General features: G+C 41.8%; 1 protein-coding gene across 1 annotated transcript in view; it reads right to left on the reverse strand.

Annotated features, from left to right (window-relative positions):
* rfx6 (regulatory factor X, 6) overlaps nucleotides 1–23,014 on the reverse strand; it is a 74,019-nt gene that overhangs the window by 47,004 nt on the left and 4,001 nt on the right. The window contains exons 6-10 of the mRNA XM_080193323.1: nucleotides 21,955–21,982; nucleotides 16,817–16,924; nucleotides 10,872–10,949; nucleotides 10,640–10,753; nucleotides 9,135–9,184 (exon numbers count right to left, since the gene is read on the reverse strand). Of these exons, the coding sequence (XP_080049449.1) occupies nucleotides 9,135–9,184; nucleotides 10,640–10,753; nucleotides 10,872–10,949; nucleotides 16,817–16,924; nucleotides 21,955–21,982 (378 nt within the window). The remainder of the gene's footprint in view (nucleotides 1–9,134; nucleotides 9,185–10,639; nucleotides 10,754–10,871; nucleotides 10,950–16,816; nucleotides 16,925–21,954; nucleotides 21,983–23,014) is intronic.

Here is a 23,014-nt window from a genome sequence, read left to right on the forward strand (position 1 = left end):
CTGTAGATGTTCTCATGAAAAGGACCATTGCCCATTTGTAATAAACCTTCTATGTGTTATCCCTCATGTAGAGGTTGAGTTTATCTACAATCGATTTCTGAAATGTCTGGAGAAAAGATTCCTGAATTGTCGGTGGTGAACTTTGGTCATGAAGAAACCTCAAATGTTGAGAAAATGAATGTGCTGACATGACTTCCTCAGTAAGATTGCAGTGTAGACACAATGACATTGAGACACATGCAGTGGGTGCGTCTCAGAGGCCAGGAAGGCCTGAAGTAATAAAACCTCTGCCTTATTATGGTCTCCCATGTGTCATGGCCATTTATGCACTCCTGTGCAGGCCCTTACCTTCTCTTTAACCTCATCATCAGAGGGATGACTGGTATCTTTCTCTGGGCCAGCCCTTCTCTCAATGGTTAGGTTGCTGCAGAGTGCAGCATACAGTGTCCACCAGTGAAATTCTGGATGACACGTACTGCAATGCTCCTCCTGATCTGTCCAGGCATCAGATCCTTATCTTTAGCAGCCCAGATGTCAGCTAGACAATGGCTCTGATAGTACTGGAGCTGTCATTACAGCTCACCTCCACGTCTGCTCTAGGTGCCTGCACAGGATCTCTTCAAAGGATTGCCCTTGTTACCCAGAAACCAGCCATCCAAGTCATCAGATGCATCTGGGAAGGCAGTGGCATAGTGACATTGTAACTGCACATGTAATCCATGGGCAAAATTTAGGGACCAGGATTCGTATTACCATGGTAGATTACAAAATCTGAATTCACTAAAATGTCTGGACTATAAAAGTCATAATTGTTGATTGTAATAAAAACTAATGATTACTAATATTCTTTAGGAAAGCAAATCTGCCATCTTTATCTGGTCTGGCCTACATGTGCCTTCTAAAATTAGATTGGAGCTTTAAATACTTGCCCAGCCAGTGATGCCCACATCCAATGAATAACAAAAAAAATTGTCTGCCACCTGTGAGCTCCGGAGAATAGTTCACTCAGAGGGTGGTGGGTGAGTGGAATCGGCTGCCATCGGTGGTGGTGGAGGCAAACTTGTTGGGGTCTTTTAAGAGACTTCTGGATGAGTACATGGGATTTAATGGGATTGAGGGTTATAGATAGGCCTGGTAGGTAGGGATATGATCAGCACAACTTGTGGGTCGAAGGGCCTGTTTGTGCTGTAGTGTTCTATGTTCTATGTTCTAATGCTGTATGGGTATCGAGCACATACCAATTCACATACCAAATGTACACAGCTGGTCTGTTAGCATCATTACCATTCCCTGAAGCCAAGGGAAACCTGCTATTGCTGCAATATCTCTGGCTCATTCATGTTGAATGTGGCAGTCCATGAAAATGCACGTACTGACCTGCCCTTCATAACACTGCATTGGGAAAGCCCTTAATGCAATGGTGTGCAATAGCTGCATGATGCCACTGAGGTCTCCATAGACTGCCTGGAAAGTTCCAGCGGCAAAAAAATTCAACACAAGTCATCTTTACAGCTATTAGTTTTGGTTAACTACGTACACAATTGAAAGTTATCTCCCCTTAAATACTTCACAGAGAGATAATTGTGACTTGAGAGTGAATTCTCTCCAGCACTGTTAGAGACAGTTGAATGTAACTTATTCTCTGCCTCTACACTCAATTGCAGTAGCAAATTTACAGCTAGTGGAGTTCTGTGCTCAGCTTCATTGCTGGTTGTCCTCTGGGTCACATAAAGGTCAAATCAACAAGTATTCACGAATTGATCAATGCTTCATCAGTTGCAGAAACATGTCAGTATGAAAAGTTATCCTGTTGAAATTCAAGCTTACCTCTTATCTGGCTGATGGTAGAGACATAAATATTGTGAAGTCATGTGAGTGAACATGCAACTTGCCTTTGCTGTATGCAAGTAACCAATACAATTCAGTATGAGCCTTTTCTTTGGCTTGTTTCCTGAATGTGATCTCTTCAAACAGCTCACTCAATCTGATTCCCTGCAAACTGCTCACAGTGATTCCACCACTCGCTTTCTGGGTCTGTTTCCTCAATAACCCTGATCTACATCAAGTCATCTCTTTAAATACAATATACTTCCCTCATTCATTCAATTAAGCAAGTGTCTTAGACCCAAACACTCAGCGAGGAACTCTTAGATCTCCTTTCTCAATAAGAACCCTGACTGACTTGCTGAATGGAAACCCTCAGATCATTTTCTTAATAAGATCTTGCTCACTCTCAGGTCAATCGCATGAGATCCCTCAGAGCAGTCCTGAATAAGTTCCCCTGTAAACTTTTTCTCTGAGAGGCCATCAGATTCACTCTCTCCAAGAGAGCTCCCTGTACTTAATGTCAGAGTTTGGGGTTATTTTCTTCCAAAGAAAATTCTGACGCAAGTAGTTCTCTAATAATGTGATTTGAGCAGAAACTTGTCTCAAAAGGAGTTGTTTCCTGAGATAGCTCCATGGTAATGATGCCTCCATATTTAGGCAGGTCATATTTGAAATCCGCCCCCTACTGAATCATTACAGGAGATCTAATTTTTATCATCTCTCACCCCACAAGTCTCTGTATTTGATGGATAATTCTCTGCCATTTCTGATACGTTTATGGAAATTGCATCATCAAACGCATCTTACCCTTCACTTCCCTTCAGCATTCCGAAGTGACTATTCCCACCATAAAACCCTGGCCCCTGCTCCATCGTCTCTAACACCTGCTCCCTTCCCACTTGATTGCAGGTGATATAACCCCTGACCTTTCATCTCCTGCCATTCCATCTTTTCGAGCTCTAAATGCCTTCTGGGTGAAACAAGAGATTTACCTTTACTTTTCCCTACCCTACATTCTGTACTTGCTACTGACAGTGTGGTTTTCTCAAATAACAGGGAGACCAAAGGTGGATTAGGGGATCACTTTGCTCAGCATCTCTATTCTGTCTGTAAGAATGAAGGGCCTGCTGGCGGGAAGGGCACACCCAAGTTTCTCAATGAGGTACCTGCAAAGTTACTCTGTCCCTTTTAGATCAGAGTTAACTGATCACTTGGTGCGAACCAAATCCATGCACTCACAGCTATAGATTAATAGCTGAGAATGAGCTGAACTAACTTTGTGGAAGAGTCTGATTCCCAAGCAGTTACAAATTCTCATTTCTTTAGCCCATTTAGTGTACACTCCACATTGTTACATGAATTTACCTGCTGCCTCCATCCTTCTTTGTCAAACCCCGACTGTTGGATCCAATACTATGGTGACTTTGGCTCGCCTTTCTGGTCTCTGCACATATAGCTAACTTTCAATGTTGTTTCATTTCGGAATTAATGAAAGTTCCATGTTTGTGCCCCATGCACCCAGCTCTCAAGTATTCCAGGCTGGAAGATTGAGGAATGGTAGAGATCAAACATCCCCATGGAAAAGCGTCAAACAGGGTCACGAGTTTGGAGAGCTGTTTCACTTTGCAACAAGTCTGCGCTTTGAAAAATGTGAGAGAGCTATCCAGCCAATCGTCAGCTGATAGCTCCCTAGTGAGCCTATCAGCAACAAATGCAGGGTGGAATCAGCCAGTGATCTGCTGTATGACTTCACTGTGTTTTTCAAACAACAGAACAATCAGTAAGTCAGCCATGGCTGCATGGGGGACCTTGCATTCACATGCTAATATCTTCCAGTCAAATTCAGGAGGAATCACAGAATTGTTACAGCACAGAGGTAAGCCATTTGGCCCCTAGTGTCTGCATGGAGGAAGTTCTATTTGTTTCTGAGAATTAACAGGAGAGAATTTTTGAAACTCATTCATTGCACCCGTCTCCATCTCCCATCAGCTTGGGACCCATGCCAGAGCATGGTGTGTTTCATTGTAAATATGCCCCTGCTTGATTGGCAGCAGAAGTCCTTGCTCTGTGCCTCCAACGTTACAGTATCTCAACTTCATCAGCTACTCTCACTCACTCTCATGCACCATCCTGCCCCTGACTATCTGGTCTTCACTCTTTCCCTCTCAATCTCCTCCTCCTTCTCTTCATCTTTCTCTCGCCCTTACTGGAGAATGTGCCCCCCACTGAGACCAATATCCCTACCTTCTTACAACCTAACATGCTGAGGTGCAGATGAGGCACTAACTGCATTTTTCTGCAGACTCTTTTTCTGGTACCTTTCGGTACTTTATTTCTAATGAAGTCTATTATGGTCCCTGCATGAGGGACAAACAAGATCCAAGCTGACAAGACAAGACTGTGTATTTCATCTTGGGCTTGATCAAACAAGACCCAAGTTGACAGGATTAGGCACTGCATCCCCTCCCAGGCTTGATCGAATGCTTCATCTTACCCAAAAGGCCAAGAATGCTTTGAAAAACTGCATCATGTAAAGTCTCGATTTAACCTCACTGGCTACCCTGATCCTTTACTCTACCCTAGCCTGGGCAAACCATAATCCCAGGCATCACCATACCCCAAGTGCAATGGGATAGCCTCATCCCCTCCTGATCATGGTTCCACTCCTTAAAGCTTCAAAGTAACAAAGGGATCCTCTGGAAATACAACAAATGATAACAAAATGAAAGCAAATGGTAACAGTCCTCAAAGCAGCCTGCGCTGCTGAGGTCAAACAACAGCTGGTGACTTTCAACCCGCCTTTACAATCATTCAGTGTAAAATGAACAAGATCCCCCTCTGGTATGCTTTTCACTCTCTAAATGTTTTAGTACTCCCAGTGTATATTATTCCAGTCAAACATAACTTTAACAAAGAAAACAAATCAATTTAAATCAATTTGAACAAGGTGGATGGTAGTAGAAGTAGAAAATGCTGGATAAATTCAGCAAGTCTGGCTGCATTTGTGGAGACAAACACAATTAACATTTCAAGTCCCTGAGACTGTTTAACAGAAAGTTCTGTGGAAAGGTCATAGAGATTCGAATGTTTCTTCCTCTAAGATGCTGCCAGACCTGCTGTGTTTATCCAGCATTTTTTACTTTTATTTCAGATTTCCAGCATCCACAGTATCTTGCTTTTATTTTCCTGATTTCTAGTGTTGCCCACCCGGCATATTATTGTGTTTTAGGGTGACGATATCAGGAAATGTGACTTAAGATCATCATGCCAAATAATACGATACAGCTTTGTTTTCACTGTGTATTATTCAGCCCATTGTTGACCTTTCATCCTCAGCCATTGTCTTGGCAGTGGCTGTATGCCTTCAAGACAGGTTTCAAGTTTGCTTCAACTGAAGCAAGAATCAAACCCTGTTGGTGTTATTCCTGAACCAAATGCTAGTTATCTAGACAACTACGCTAACTGGTCCCCATGTTATATCTCACAGACGCTAATAAGTGGTGATCCCAAAACTTTCAGAATTCAGTTGCCAACATTTATTTAAAGTGGTCCACAAACACATGTATACTAGTGGTCAAAATATCCATTTTGGATTCTAAAATTCTCTAAGTTACAGAACAAAAGCAATGCTTCTCCTAGTGCCATCACTTTCTTCAGATAGCATTGCATTTCATCCAATCAGTCTCAGATACTGCACTGAGGATGGCACTGGAGGAAGCACTGAGGTGACGAGGGCACAGCATGTACTTTCGGTGAGGGACATCAATGACTATCACCAACAGTGGCTCGATAGCACCATAAAAGGCTGTGCTGGCCACGACCTAACGAACATAGCTGCTGACTGGGACTGCAGGAGGTGATGAGGGAACCAACAAGAGGGAAAAACAAATTTGACATTGTCCTCACCAATCTGCCTGTTACAGATGCAGCTATCCAATACAGTATTGGTTGGAATTACCGCCACATAGTCTTTGTGGACTCAAAGTCCCATCTTCATGTTGAGGGTACCCTCCCATTGGTGTTCCATGATACAACGTGCTAAATGAGATAGAATTCAAAAAGACCTAGCCACTCAAAACTAGGTTTGCATGAGGTGCTGTGGACCATCAGCAGCAACAGAATTGTAGTCAACCACAATCTGTAAACTCATAGCCCAGCATATCCCCCACTCTACCATTACCATCAAGTCCAGGCATCAATCCTGGTTCAATGTAGAGTGTAAGAGGGCATGCTAAGAGCAGCATCAAGCATACCTAAAGTTGACATATCAATCTAGTGAAGCTATAGCACAGGAGTAGTGCATGGCAAACAACCAAAGTAACAAGAGAGACAGAGGTATGCAACCACAACAAATAGATCAAATTTAAGCTCTGCAATCCTACCACATCTAGTTATGATGTGGAGATGCTGGTGTTGGACTAGGATGGGCACAGTAAGAAGTCTCACAACACCAGGTTAAAGTCTAACAAGTTTATTTGGAATCATGAGCTTTTGGAGCACTGCCCCTTCACCTGATCCATATCCCATGAACAAATAAAAAAGGAAAACTAGAATCAGTGGGAATCAGGGAGAAAACTCTCCACTGTTCCCATCAAATCTAGCATCAGAGGAAAATGGTTGTGATTGCTGGAGGTTCATCATTTCAGGTCATCACTGCAGGAGTTCCCCAGGATAGTGTTCTAGGCCCAATTATCCTCAGCTGCTTCACCAATGACCTTCTCTCCATCATAAGATCAGAATTTGGCATGTTTGCTGAGTACTGGAAATGTTCAGCATCATGTGTGACTCCTCAGATACTAAAGCCATCTGTACCTATTTGGAGCAAGATCTGGACCACATTCAAACTTGGGCTGATAAATGGCAAGTAACGTTTGCACCATAACGTGCCAGGCAATGACTATCTCTAATAAGAGAGAATACAACCATCACCCCTTGACATTCAGTGGCATTACCATCACTGAATCCTCCACTATCAACATCCTGGAGATTACCATTTACTAGAAACTGAACTGGACTAGCTATATAAATACTGTGGCTTCAAGAGCAGGTCAGAGGCTGTGAATTCTACAGAGACTAATTCAACTCCTCACTCATCAAATCCTGTCCATCATCTACAAGGCACAAGACAGTACTGTGATGCAATACTCTCCGCTTGCCTGGATGAGTGCAGGTCCAAATGCACTCAAGAATATCAACACTATCCAGGACAAGTAGCCTGACTGATACCCCATCAATCACCTTCAACATTCACTCCCTCCACTCCTGGCACTCTTGGTCTTAGTGGAGAGGCACTAGAGTACCTCTCCAAGGCTCCCTCAAAAGCACCTTCCAAATCAATGATCTTTACCATCTAGGACAAAGGCATAGCAGCACCACCATCTGCAATATCCCCTCCATGTCTCAACATCCCAAACTGTTGCTATTCCTTCATTGTCACTGGGTCAAAATCCTGGAGCTTCATCCATGTATCTACACCACATGGACTGCAGCAGGCATTGCTGGCTAGATCAACCTTTGTTGCTCATCTCAATTTGCTCTTGAAAAGATGATGGTGAGCTGCCTCCTTGAACCTCTGCAGTCACTGAATTATACCCGCAGGGCTGTTAGGGAGGGAATTCCAGGGTTTTGCGTACCAACATCTGAATGCACTATTTGTGCAGCATCCTCATGTCAATCTTATATTGGAGTTCCAGTACTTAACATCACAAAGCGGAGATACTGAACCTAAGTAGAACTGTTTACATTATCTTGCAATCTGTGTATAGACGAGCTTGGTCTAAATGAATAATGCTGAAACTGAGATCCCCAAAATCTCTGAAGGTTGCATTTTAAATGATCTCTCATTGATTTTTCTGTACTTAATTGACATTGGAAGTATTGCTGTAATTATAAACTTAAACTCTTTGTTTGTACATGCATATTCTGATAGCGTGAATAAATCTTTCTTTCTGACTGCCATAAAGCAATGAACTGGTTAGCTACAGCCACAGTACGATAGAAAATAATTAACATTTCCTTTGAAAAAAATTCAATAGTGTGTCTGATGATAATACTCTCACATGGGCCACAAGGTTTCAGATTCGAGTCCCACAATAGAATTTGAGCACAAAAGCCTACACTGACACTCTAGAGTAGTACTGAGGGAGTGCTCACTGTTGGAGATAAGATGTTAAAATGAGTCTCCATCTGCCCATGCTGGTAGATGGCAATTTTTTGAAGAAAATCAGGGAGTTATCCCCTGTGTCATGGCCAATATTTATCCATCAATCAACATCGAAAACAGATTACCTAGTCACTATATTGCCGTTTCTGGGACTTTGTACAAATTGGCTACCTCCATTTCCTACATTAGAACAATGATAACACTTTAAAAGTGCTTAATTGGTTGTAAGATGCTTTCAGTGCTCAATTGGCAGTTAAATAGCTTTCATTTAGAATTTTCCAATTTGTAAATCCAAAAGAAATAAGTCTATAAAAGAATATTTCTTTCATCGCCTAATAATGCAACGAATGGTGTTCTGTAATTTTGCAATGAATATTCACACATGAGGTTTACTAATGAAAACATAAAACGGGCCAAATTGTCCAAAAAAATGACTAAGGGGGCAGTTTTCAAGCCTCGTATGTACTTGGCATAGATCATGCAAGTCCCGGAAAACTGTGTGTGGGCCTAAAAACAGGTTTTGTACTAGGTGCCAGAGGGTTTGCAATCGTCCCAGTCCCTTTCTACTGACACAAATCAGATTGGTCCCAGAAAGGATACGTTGGCACTGCCAGGGTGAGTGACAGTTGGCACTGCCAGGCTGGCACTGCCAGGTGGGCAATGCCCAGCCATGTCCCTGACCACTGGAGCTTCACTAGCTTCCAAACCTCCCCCCAGCATTGCCATCATGCCTGCTCCCTAATTGTGGAGACCGCAGTGATTCCCATCAGGTTCTCGCTCGCCTGATGATCAGAAAATCCTGAGAGCAGGGAAGATCCAGCCTCAAACAGACTCTGCATAAATGCTCCCTGACTGGGCAGGAACCAGATTACATCTGGGAGCGGTGGGTGGGAAGATACTGACAAAGTTTGGTGCCTGTGCAGAACATGCTAAACCACTCACATACAATTCTCTGGCCCCGCTCCACCCAAATACATTCTGTGGCATACGCGACACCACTGGAAAATCACAGTCAATATCTCATTGAATTCTCTTCAGAATGTAGCTTTGTAATGTCATCATCATATTCACATTATTGAGACGTCATTTTGTGATAGCTAAAATATTTTTTCTATTTAATTTTCCATTATGCATGAACTCTTACCTTTCCGGCATTTCTTGCATTGTTGCTGGAATCAGCACATCTGTCAGGACCTTGAGGAAATGTTAAAGAATACAACACATTTATTTTGCTCAAAGCCGGTGAATTTTAAAGATCACCAGCAAATCTGATCAAATATCTTCCAATTCTATGAATGCATAGTTAACAAGATATCAGTTAAAAAAATACAAACCCTTGGATCAAAATTCTGGATGGCCCTGTTTCTCTACTGTGTAATTCAATATGTGAAGGAGAAGCCTTCAGTGACTGCACTGATCTCATTTTCTTCTGTATGACTGAGTGTCATTTTCCTCTTATTTTTAAATTTGAGCATGTGAAGTGTCATTAATTGTACCCGTTTCCTTCAGTTTGAGAAACTCTTTGAAATATGTTGATTTTTAAAAGGCACAAAGGCACCAGTATACACATTTTAAAACTTTTGAAATAGTAAAACAAAACATTTACGAAGAAACTGACTAGTGTACACCAATTAAGCCAGTAAATGGTCAGTACAATTTTGTTTGAAGTAATTATCTGTAATTAAAAATCAGGGTGTTCTCATGTGTTGGACTAGACACTGTTATTAAAATGCTTATAGTTTTGTGATAAATCCACTTTAAACTGTGATAATATAAGTGCACCAGGTTTTCACTCTTAAGTACATCAATTAATATTTATTAATGCAAGGAACAAAACATTTCTTTATTCAAACGTGGGCATTGGTGTCACTGGCTGGCCAGCATTTATTGCCCATCCCTAGTTGCCCTTGGGAAGGTGGTGGTGAGCTGCCTTCTTGAAACACTGCAGCTCATGTGCTGTGGGTTGACCCACAATTTCATTAGGGAGGGAATTCCAGGCTTTTGACCCAGTGACTGTGAAGGGACGGCGATATATTTCTGAGTCAGAATGGTGAGTGGCTTGGAGGGGAACTTGCAAGTGGTGCTGTTCTCATGTATTTGTTGTCCTTGTCCTTCTAGTTGGAAGTGGTTGTGCACTTGGAAGGTGCTGTCGAAGGATCTTTGGTGAATTTCTGCAGTGTATCTTGTAGATAGTACACACTGCAGATACTGGGCGTCAGTGGGGGAGGGAATGGATATTTGTGAATGTGTTGCCAATCAAGCAGGCTGCTTTGTCCTGGATGGTGTCAAGCTTCTTGAATATTGTTGGAGCTGCACCCATCCAGTCAAGTAGGGAGCATTCCATCACATGACTTTGTTCTGTTGACTGATTGCACTGTGTCTTGGAAGATTTTAGATTTGTAATCATGCATATTCATTGAGGCAGATGTCTGAATCAGAACATTACTTTTGGACAAAACAGCATTTCTCCATGTACAATTTGCGTCCAGATTGGTGACTGGAGCCAAGGTGGAAACTTCAACCCTGAGAATGGATAGACAAGAGGACTGGGTTCTGACGTACTCCTGTGCTACAGGGGTGTTTAATTGGGTCACACTTACGGCATGCTGCTGCTCTTATATATTTCTGATTGATTTATGCAGTACTCACTTTGTAGAGTATGGAATCACATACGCAGAATATATCAATGATGACAGGATTCTCCAGCAATGGAAGAAGATGGTCAGGCATCCCTTGCCAAAAGTGTAACAAAAAGTTCTGAATCTGAAAACCATGTGCAACACAATACATTTATCATATCTTTTGGATTCAATGTGTTTTAAATGTTTCTTAGGCATGCATAAAGAAAGTCAAAACCATAACATCTTTTAATTTATCTCACCTCTTCAAAGTTTCCATTGATTGCATTATCCAGGATACATTGGCAATGAGTTTTGTACATCATAATTAGTGTATCTACCTGTGTTCAAACAAATTACTGTAAATGATATTAGAATGACAAACTGGAGTTCTTGCTGTAACATATTGCATTAACTCAATGTTTAAGTGTTGACTTCGGCAGGATAAATTATTTAAATGTGCATTTCCCTATCATTAATACAATGTTGATAAATAAGAGTTTATCCATTTTGATAGAAATAACAGCAAAATGGACTATTATTTAAATGACAAAACATTGCAGCATGCTGCTGTGCAGAGGGATCTGGGTGTCCTTGTGCGTGATTCACAAAAAGTTGGTTTGCAAGTGCAGCAAGTAATTAAGAGGACAAATGGAATTTTGTCCTTCATTGCCTGGGGGATGGAGTTTAAAAACAGGAAGGTTATGTTGCAGCTATATAAGGTGCTAGCGAGGCCACACCTGGGGTACTGTGTACAGTTTTGGTCTCCTTATTTGAGAAAAGATATACTGGCACTGAAGAGGGTGCAGAGGAGATTCACTAGGTTGATTCTGCAATTGAGGGGATTGGCTTATGAAGAGAGACTGAGTAGGCTAGGACTGTACTCATTGGAATTTAGAAGAATGTGGGAGGGTCTTATAGAAACATATAAGATTATGAAGGGAATAGATGAGATAGAAGCAGGGAGGTTATTTCCACTAGCGGATGAAATTAGAACTAGAGGGCATGGTCTCAAAATAAGGGGGAGCAGATTTAGTGTAGAGTTGAGGAGGAACTCAAAGGGTTGTGAATCTGTGGAATTCCCTGCCCAGTAAAGCAGTTGAGGCTAACTCGTTGAATGTTTCTAAGGCTAAGATAGACAGATTTTTGATCAGCAAAGGAATTAAGGGTTATGGTGAGCGGGCGGTAAATGGAGCTGAGTCCATGAAAATATCAGCCATGATCTTATTGAATGGCAAAACGAGTTTAAGGGGCCATATGGCTACTCCTGTGCTCAGTTCTGATGTTCTGATTCTGATCTCCCACTTCGACAACCACTTGAATTTTATCACAGAGAGATATAAGTGAACCTAGAAATCCCAGTGAGTAACATTTATTCAATAAACACGTTGCATGGTGGTGGTATAATTTAGAATTGTCTGGAGTTATTTCTGTGTTGGAGTTATTAATACACAAAGAAAAAGCAAAACTTGCAAAGACAGAAATCTGAAGTGGAAGGAGAAAATATTGGAAAATATCTATTTGCAGCTGGGAAGAGCAATCCGGTCAATGATTTTGCCCTGAGCCTTCCTCGGTATTCAGATATAAAAGATTAGACAACATTTTATTCAAATCAAAGAAAAGGGAAAGAAAAAGCAAATAGGTTAAACACAGAAAGGGAAACTGTGTGTTGAAAGGAAAAGCAACAACTTTGATTAAATAAAAAGTCTCAGACTTTTTGGGAATTTTTTTGAGACATTTAAGAATCAATAACGTGAATAGCAAAGACAATGGGAAATCCACCCATAGAAGTAGGTTAAAAAATGAGAGGAATTGCAGATGCAGTAAGCTTTCAAATAAGATTTAAAATTCATTCAGAAAAAAATGGCAAGATTCAGTAAGTTCACCAGCCTCGAAAAGAGGAACAACAAGAGTGAGATTTGCCAGGAGGTCAACAGACCTTTTGCTTGTCCATCAAATTCTACATTCCACCCATGACAAATCCCATGGCAGGTGGAATGGGAAGATTTAGACCTTAGTCACCAGCATTCTCTTGAACCAGACCATCACCTGGTCATTAAGTAGATAAATGATGGGTGGAATTTTCCCAAAAACACCTCAGCTAGAAAATTGGAGCGGTCTGTACTGTCCGTCAGACACACTCTGGACCACAATCGTTCCACATTTAGTCACTTTTTGTCTTTTGGAAACTTTACAACCTGCTATGAACCTTTCACTTCGCAAGAAATTCCCATGAACTTTAAAGCAATAAAATCATCCAAAAAACTATATACCTGCTATGAGGTTAGCGCATCTTTAAGAGTTTTTTTTTACAATTTATACTCAAAACCTTAGGTGATATTATTGTTGGGAAGGGGAAAAATCTGTGGACGTTGGTGGTGCCTATTCAGCCACAATACTCAGGCATTGTTGAATAAAGGTGCCCTAATCTCACTGCACTGGAAGACCCCTTCCCTCCTCCCATGATCATTGGGGTATCCCCTTCCTCTTCTCCTCCCCCCCACCCCACCATTGGTGGCATGTTTCTCTATGCTCTCTCCAACATGGATTGCCAGCATCAGAGTCTTCCCAATGGGTCACCCAATCTGGCCACCAACATGCCCCCCCATCATGACCCCCAACATGACCCCTTTGTGCCCCTGGCCTGCATGACTCCCTCCCCCCATTACCCCTCCCTGTATAGCCCCCAATCAAGCCCACCCCTGATAAGGTCCGAACCTCTTGGCAATACTCCAGCACACTGGCAGTGACCAACTGACTTGAAACTAATTGAAAGGATATTATCTGCTTTGAATGGGTCACCCTAAAACTATAACAATGACAGTCTCAAATAATCAGAGGTCTTAAACCACAACACAGAATATGTAATCAATCTGAACACCCCACCTTTTATTTGGAAAAAAAATTGAACTTAGGAAAAGTCACATGGAAATAACCATGTTATCTGTGTCTGTTTAACTGATTAGCTAGGAACTATTCAGTTAGTTCTACTAAAACCACTATCAGCTCAGACAGTTGATGAACCAGACTAGGAACAAACTGTGATACATCAGGAAGCCAGAGTATGTAACTTGTCCCAGTTAATGTACATTTGTGAATGAACCTTTTAGAAATGTGACTACAAGAAACTATGAACCTTCACTTCACAAGAAATTCCCATGAATTTTAAAGCATTAAAATCATCCAAGAAGCGACAGTATACCTTTAAGGGCCAGATTTTACCAGTTGGAGGCTAAGTGCCAGATCCGGACGTAAAACGGATCCAAACCCGGAATCCTCATTCCAGCCCACCCATACACTTTTTGCCAGCTCTGGTCCGGTCTGCACTGTAGGCAGGGCTTACTGCTGCCGGAGCGATCGGAGCTCTGAACTGTGCATGGGCAGTTCGAAAAAAATCTGAAACAGAAAGCCCGGGTGCGAAAGACAAAACAGAGAGAGCTGGGGCAGAGGGGTGGGGGGGGAATCAAGCCCAATCAGACCCCCCCTGGAAGGCAGGTGCCCCCCACCGATCAGACCCCCCTGGGAGGCAGCCCCCCTCGATCAGACCTGCCCCCAACCCCTCGGAGGCAGCCTCACCCCGATCCACCCCCACCGGGAAGCATCCCGGGGCCTCCCCCCCTCCCCGCAATCAATCAACAACTCCCTCTCCCCTCCACTTCAGACCACCCCTCCCACCGAGGTAGGCCCCCCTCGGCACAGCACACCTCCAACCTACCTGAATTGCTGCTCTCCCTCCACCATCCTTCTGACCTGCACTCGTTGATGTGAAGATGCCAGCGTTGGACTGGGGTAAACACAGTAAGAAGTCTCACCACACCAGGTTAAAGTCCTGTTGGACTGGTGTTGTGAGACTTCTTACTGCAGTCGTTGGACAGCCTGCAGCACCTTCCTGGCCTTCCGCTGGCGTCTGCCAGAAGTGGGGGGTGGGCTCAGATGGATGTCTGGTTTTGGGGGGGGGTGGATGCGGTGGTGGTGGAGGATGGGAGGAGGGTGACGTGACAGAATCTCCACCACGCACCCCCCAGCCAGAGATCCATCTGAGCGTGCCACCCCTCCTCCGGCAGACGCCAGCAGAAGGCCAGGAAGGTGCTGCAGGCTGTCCAACGACTGCAGTAAGAAGTCTCACAACACCAGTCCAACAGGACTTTAACCTGGTGTTGCGAGACTTCTTACTGTGTTTACCCCAGTCCAACGCTGGCATCTCCACATCAACGAGTGCAGGTCAGAAGGATGGTGGAGGGAGAGCAGCAATCCAGGTAGGTTGGGGGTGTGCTCTCCCAGGGGGGGTGCTCTGATCATGGGGGTGGGGTGGGGGGGGTACCTGCCTCCTGGGTAGTGGGGGGAGGTCTGGCCATGGGGGGGGTGAGGGGGGTGCTGCCGGGGGGCTGCCTCCCGGGGTCGGGGTTTGATCGCGGGAGGGGGTCTGCCTCCCAGCTGGGTGGATCACGGAGAGGTGTGCTCCGCCGAGGGGGGCCTGCATCCTGGGGGGGGGAAGGGGGGGCGTCCAATCGCAGGAGGGGGGTGCCTCCCAGGGGCTTTGGATCGTGGGTGGTGGGTCTGCCAAGATGGTCAGTGGGGGGACTACGGAGGTTCCCTGCAGAATAGGAATCCGCTTCAGATTTTTATTCTGCAGGTTGGTAACAGCACAGATCCGGAACGCATCCGAAGACGGTAAAATGGGGTTTGGAGGTAGAGTTGGGTCACTAAGTCGATTTAAATGCATGCTAATGCATTTAAATCGTCGGGCTGCCCGATTGGGGCATGGACCAGATCCGCACCCAAATGGGGTGTCGGTAAAGGTGCAATCTGCTCGGTTTCAGGTGCAGATTGCGTTAAAGGCCCAATGCCCGAATTTACTGCGATTTCACGCCGAAAACAGGCATAAATTTTTGGTAATTCGAGCCCTGAGAGTTTTTTTTCAATTTATACTAAGCCTTAGGTGATATAATTGTTGGGAGGAGGAAAGAAACTATGGGCAGGTCAGGTGACCGGAGTTCATTTTCAGTTTCAGTTTGGGAGTTGGAGTGTTGTCAGAAGCATCAAGCTGAAAGAGAAGTCTCTCTCTCTCTCTGTTTTTTCCCTTTGAAGATTCTGTTGCTAGCTGAAAGCAAGATCTTGCTTTTCTGAAGGGTGAAAATCTATTGTTGTTGGATGCGGACCAGAGTCTCTCTGGTTTTGGGAAGCTGTCTTACCTTCAAACTGTTCTGAGTCTCAGGAGCATTTGACTGCAGAAATCAACTAACGACCTCAATCCCAGTATCACGTTTGTTGTATTGAACCGTATACGACTTTGTTGTATTGAACTGTTTAAAGGGTTCATCTATGGCAAGGGTTTTGGTTTGTTTCGAACACATTAGATACATTTTTTAAGGGTTATACATTATAATGATTATTTTGTTTCTTGTTTGTAATTGATAAAAGTTCTTGCTAATTTTCTGCTATACGTGTTAACTGTATTCTTAGATAAACTTTGTTTGAAGAAAGCTCCCTAGTGTGTCATTTGAATTATATCTGCAGTGACACCTATCATGCTTATCCTAGCCAAATTCAAGATGCAAGACTTATGATTCAGGCGGGCTGCATACAACACTTTGGAGTTTCTGAACCATAACACTGCCTCATGAGAGACCAGAGATCATAAACCAGAGACAGAGATAGCTGAAAAAATGCAAACGAAAACCCAAAAGTTAACCAGCAGCCCAAGAGGAAAGGAACAGCAGCTAACATGTGAGAAGAGGGTGAGCCTTTAAATAGTGCTTCTGTACAGATCTTGCTGACGATTAGTTTCTGTTCATCTTTGTCTCATGGCAAGTTAGGCGCAGACCTTTTTGTAACTGCCAGCAAAAATACCTTATTTAAATATTATAATGAGTTTCCTGAATCATTCTGGAGAATGCCCTGGACAAAAATAGAGCAGTCTGACCCAACGTGGTGGGTGGTTCATATGCAGTCAAGGAAGCTGAAAAATCATCGAGGGGAACTTCAATTTCTAGGCATATATATGCACATTTTTAAAAACTGATAGAAACCTTTAGGTCTTTAAACATAAATCACACTTTTCGAAGGTACAACACTTTCCAGTTCCACCAATCCTCCATACTTCAGTATTTAATCAATAGTTTAGTTGGGTTCTCATGATAATACATCTTTACTGTCCTATATTTATTTGTGAAATAATTGAAGTCAATACGTCCTTTCAGAATATTACCTTCTCCTTTGAGATAGGTCCATGAAGAAGAAGATGCTGTGCATTGGGGAACTCGGGGAGCAAGGTTCCAGTTTTTGAACTGAGTGAATATTTCCGTGTAAAGCCTCCCTGTAAACAGATCAAAAATGTTCAATTAGTTTTGTGACAGTACAAAGATTTTTAAATATTCGATCAAATGCTGAAGCATTTATTATTGCCACCTGTTCAAAATCAATATTTTACTGTGCCAAAATAAAGGTAATTATTTTAAAATTATATATCAATAATTTTAGATGTGCAGATAACCCATTTTGATTCAATTAATATTTGATATATAACTGGACTAACCTTGATGCATCCAGTTCTAATCCATAATTGTTGGCACATTAATTGCATTTGTTTATAAGTTTCTTATTTTAGTGTAACAGAAATATCATGGCCAAGTCCGATTGTAACAGCTTGTCCAACTTTTAGTCTGTGCCTACCCTGGTTGCCAACATATTGTGATGATGTGAGTGGGTATAAAGCTTTGATAAAGTGAGTTGCATTAAGTCACTCTGTTGGTGAAAAGCTAATATTAATAAAATTTGGATCAAGTTAATGGATGTGCATTATGAACATTTCTGCATCATTTTCTGATTTGTATATAAATATTCTAAAATTCCTTTTATAACTGGGAACATCTGTTTCTAATGACCATTTAACATTATGGTAATGATTGCAATATTACCTGCTAAATTACCCATGAAGTTTTTAATAATTAACAAATTTGTTCAGAAAACAAGATTGCTGGCATCCTAAAGTAGGTTCCTTTCTCCCACAGAAAGGTGAGGCTGAAAAGATAAATACATTGTATATTGTGTCAAAATCCATTTTTGTCAACTCGCTTTCTGTGATCAAATTTTATAGTTTCAATTTCAAAAATGAAGTTGTTTTAGTTGATCCTGTGAAGTTTGTAAATTGAGACTTTTTTTTAGTTTTAATCTCATTTTGTTTGGCAATGTATCAATGTGCGCAATAAATCTATTGTGAATGCTTTAAGGTGAGAAATGAAGAAAGAATAAGAGAAGATTCAAAATTGGTGTATAAATTGTCTGCCTGCTTCAATGGACATGAAAGATATTATGACACTGTTTAAAGATAGCAAGGAATTCTGGCCGACATTCTTTTCAACCAATGTGGGTAACAATGATTTAATTAATTGTGAATGTCAATATGGTTTCTGGGACCTGGTACCAAGTGAGGTAGTCCTACAAAGTAATTCACTGTATGTGAAGTGCTTTGGAACATCCTGAAAGATATGATAAAGCAGTATAAAAATATTATTCATGCTTGCTAAAACTGCAAATATTTTTAAGAATAAAAATAGAAATAAAGCATACAAAATCTTTTTGCTATGTTTACAATGTCACGAAACAGAAAATCTTAGCTCCCACCCAAAGTTAGAATGACTACTTTTATAACATATGAACAGAAAGATATGGGAATGGGCAACCTAAGGAGTATGGAAATGTGGTGCATCTAGGAGTAAATATGTCAGTTAGAACACATAGCATAAGATGTATGGTTAACTACACGAGCAGCTAAAAGACCAACAAGCTGAAAGCAATAATAGGTGATTGAAATGCTGCAAGCTTTACATGAAATAAGGATTAACAGCATACACTATGTAGCCATATACACATTGCATGTAATGTGTGTGCACTGGTGGGAATATTGCTGCTATGGACACCTTGGCCAGCTGCCTCTAAGGCAGATGAAGTAGGTGTCCTCCTCTTTTTCAAAAAATATTTTGAATTTGTTATACTGTTAGTGTTCAATCAATTTTCCAACAATTAATTGAACTCAACTTACAGACCATTTAAAAAATAAACCTTCTTAGCAATTTACAACTTTGGGTGTGGCAGCATTCCAAATGTTGAGGGTAAATATGGTGATTATCATAAGATCATTAGAAATAGGAGCAAGAGTAGGCCATTCTGCCCCTTGAGCCTGATCCACCATTCAATAAGATCATCACTGATTTGATTATGGCCTCAATTCCATCTTGCTAACTGTATTCTCATAACCCTTGGCTTCCTTTTAGATCAAAAATCTTTTTAACTCAGCCTCGAACATATTTAAAGATCCAGTATCCGATGGAAGAGAATTCTAGTGATTAAGTACCCTCATAGAATAAATACCTCCTTATCTCCTTTTTTAGTGAGAGACACCTTGTTTTTAAACTGTGCCTCCTAATTCTAGATTTCCTCCTTAAAGGGAAAAAAAATCACAGCCTCAATCCTGTAAAGGCCCCTTAGAATCTTATATGATTCAATCAGATCACCTTTTATTTTCCTAAACTCCTTTGAATATAAATCCACTCTGCTTAACCTTTCCTCATAAGACAAACTCTTCATTCCAGGAATCAACATAATGAACCTTCTCTGAACTGCCTCCAGTATAAGTATATCCCTCTTTAAATAAGGAGAGCAAACTGTATGCAGTACTCTTGGTGTGAACTCACGGTTGCAGCAAGACGTTCATACTTTTATACTCCATCTCCCTGACAATAAAGGCCAACATTTTATTTGCCTTCATAATGACTTGCTGTGTCTGCATGCCATCTTTAATTGAGATCCATGTACAAGGACATCTAAATCCCTATGTACAAAATAATTCTGCAATCTTTCCATATTTAAATAATATTATTTTCTGTTCTCCATGTCAAAGTGGACAACCTCAATTTTCCATGCTAATGTATTACCCTCAACACCATGTGCTGTTAGACCGTGTAATAACCTCTTATGTGGCACCTTATCAAATGCGTTTTAGAAATCCAAATGCACTACATCTACTGGTCACCCTTTATAAAACCTGCTTGTTAATCCTCAGAGAACTCTAATACATTTGTCAAAAAGGACTTTATTTTCATAAAGCCACATCGCTTCTATCTGATTGTATCATGATCCTTTATATTTCCAGCTACTACTTCCTTAATAATGAACTTTAGCATTTTACCGGCGGCAGGTATCAGACTAACTGGCTTATAGTTGCCTGCTTTCTTCCCTTTCATGAAAAAGGTGTTACATTTGTGATTTTCTGATCTGGTGGGACCTTTCCCAAATCTAGAGAAATGAGGAAGATTACAACCAGGACACCCACTATCTCTGCAGCCATTTAAGAGCATAAGATGCAGACCATTGGGTGCAGAGGCCTTGTCAGTCTTTAGTCCCATTAATTGTTGTAGTATTTTTTCCCTAGTGATAATGATCTCCCTTCCTCTGCCTCTTGATTTTCAAGTATTGTTGGGATGCTTTTTACGTTTTCTATCCTGAAGACAAATAGAATCATAGAACTCCTTCAGTACAGAAGAAAGCCATTCGGCCCATTGAGCCTGCACTAACAACAATCCCACCCAGACCCTCACTGGCATTGGACTGTGGCGGGCACAGTAAAAAGTCTCATAATACCAGCCAGGTTAAAGTCCAACAGGTTTATTTGTTATCACAAGATTTCGGAGTGCTGCTCCTTCATTAGGTGAGTGGAGAGTTGGGTTCACAAACACGGCATGCCTTGTACAATTGTTACTGATTATTTAAGACATTATTATGTACATCATATTTGCAGTTGGGTCTGTTTAGGTGGGTCTTCATGCTATGATATCACCAAGGCTAAAGATCTGCGGTTGGGGAGGTGGGGAGGTGGGGGGGCATTCTCCCAACCAGCTGTGCTAATTTTTTAGTTAGCGGGCAGGGAGATTTAGGCAGCGCCAGATTGACGCACTCCACGCTGGGCATCCAGCCCTGAGCGTGTCTCCCAGCGCTGGATTTGAAGCGACATCGGTTCCGCAGAGGTGCATTATATGTGCAACCCTTCATTTGCATCTGTTTTAAATGGCATTAGCAGGCCTGGGACTAAAGTCTCCAGGCCTGTTAGCTTTCCCCGCCTGTCAGGAACATTTCACACCAGTGGGGATTACTATAGCTCCCCACTTGCGGAAAGCTGGTGGGCCGACCCTGCTGGAATGCAGGGGGGGTGGTAATCAAGGCTGCCCAGAGGGTTGGAAGGTGGAGTCGGGTGCTCCCGGGCATTGGCACTTTGGCAGTGCCATCTTAGGCCCTGGAACTGCCAAGGGGCATACTGCCAATGCCCAGGGAGCACCTTGTTACCTCCTCAAGGCAGGAGGCAAGAAGTACCACAAGTGCTCCCAATCAGAGAGCTGGTAGCTCTTCAGACCCAGCAGCACCACTGGGAGCAGTGGTCATCATTGGGAATGCAGCCAGTCCATGACCAGAGGTCAGAGGCTGTCTGAACAGGAGGAGTGCCCCAAACCTGCAATCAAGCAAACAGGGTATGCCCTGACAGCCTAAGCATCTGACATATGCAACACTGCTGCTAGTAAAATACCAGGAGCAATGGGAAGAAATGATTCAGTGGCCCTTAGCTTGTCAATAATTTATTTTCCTATATTCTACATTCTTGTATATTTCTTGATATCAAGCAAACATTATACTTGTGTGATGGAAAACACCCATTATTATTTATTTCCTACGGTTTCTCTCTGCACAATTAACTCGTCCTGATATAGCACTGGGTTTGTGAAAATGAAAGAGTAGCCCCTTATTTACATTACAAACATCATTTATATTAATTCAATGCAACTGGTCTCGAAATGTATAGGCAGATGTTGATCTCCTTCTTGCTCCAACATTTTTTTTATATATGCACCCATGCTTATGGCACTATATCGTGCTCATGAACGCCATATGTGCCTGTAAAGCACAATTCCCCACCCCCCTCACCCGACCTTGAGCCATCTGTTGTTTTATATGTAAAACATATAACAGACAGAATGTGGCAATCATTTATTTTTGATGAAAAATTGTTTACCTTTAAAGTCTTCATTGCACATTAACATTGTGCAATATTTGCTCAAGCACTGCCACACATGTTTTAAATTCATTATTTACAGTCGTTGCTTTTTGGCCATTTATCAAGCTCAGTAATTACTGCATGCTGAAATCAATATCTGGTTGTATACTATGGTTTGAGAAAGAGAAGTCTTATTTCCATCAGTATTATCCTTTATTGTCTTAACAATAATGCAGTTGTGCATTTACAGATACTTCAGGATAAAGAGTTCTGAAGGTTCTTAACGTGACTTTAATGATACATACCTCACTTTTTAGCTTGCTTCCTGAAAATCTGTAAATAATGAAAAATATTAATTTGTATTTTATCCAAGGTCAATTAGATAACTCTTATAAACCTGAACTTCTTCAAATGGCTTAATCACAAGTCTTATTTTATTTCCAACAAGAATGCTTTGTTTCATTAACATTTTGTCAATTCCTCAAAGGGAACGGGGTCATAGAATCATAGCATCGCAGCAAAAGGAGTCCATTCAGCCCATTGACAACAAGCCCACCCAGGCTCTATCCCCATGTATTTACCCTGCTAAACACCAACATTAAGTGGCAATTTAGCATGACAAGCTAACCCGCACATCTTTGGACTGTGGGAGGAAACCGAAGCATCTGGAGGAAACCTACACAGACACTGGGGGAATATGCAAACTCCACACAGACAGTGACTGAGGCCAGAATTGAATCCAGGTCCCTGGATCTGTGAGGCAGCAATGCTAACCACTTTGCCACCTCGCCACCCAAGGTTGATCTTTTTTACTGTCTCATTGAAGATTTCTTACTTCATTCTTTTTTCTACCCTGCATATTTACCTTTCACGTTGCGTAATGTTCTACAATAGATTCGCATTTTCAGAATGCAATATATTAAGAAATCTCACCGTGAAAATCTCCAACAAAACATATAAATAGCATTATTAATTTGAACATACATTTGTAAGTCAATGAGATGCAGGAGCAGGAGAGAATTGACCCAGATTTCTCGGCAGTTCAATGAAATTCAAGTATTAGCAATTGTGTGCCCATAAATATAACATCTCCAATTAAGATACATTTTAAAATTCTGCGAAACATGTCAGATCATTTTTCTACATGAAATGGATATTACAAATGAAAGTTTTTGATTTTGTTGCTGTTGTTACAAGTAAATGGAGCAGCATTCTGGAGATCAACAGCCCTGTAAGTTAATTGTATTGCGATTTCTCCACTGAAGTAACCAGTCCACATGGAGGAAGTAATCTTTTATACAGTCATTTATATCATTAATTTTAGGGCACTTCAGAATTTTAAAATCCCTGCAAGTGCAGAAGAAG

The sequence above is a fragment of the Carcharhinus amblyrhynchos genome, chromosome 7, assembly GCF_965287045.1.
Source record: "Carcharhinus amblyrhynchos chromosome 7, sCarAmb.v2.hapA, whole genome shotgun sequence".
Classification (NCBI taxonomy): domain Eukaryota; kingdom Metazoa; phylum Chordata; class Chondrichthyes; order Carcharhiniformes; family Carcharhinidae; genus Carcharhinus; species Carcharhinus amblyrhynchos.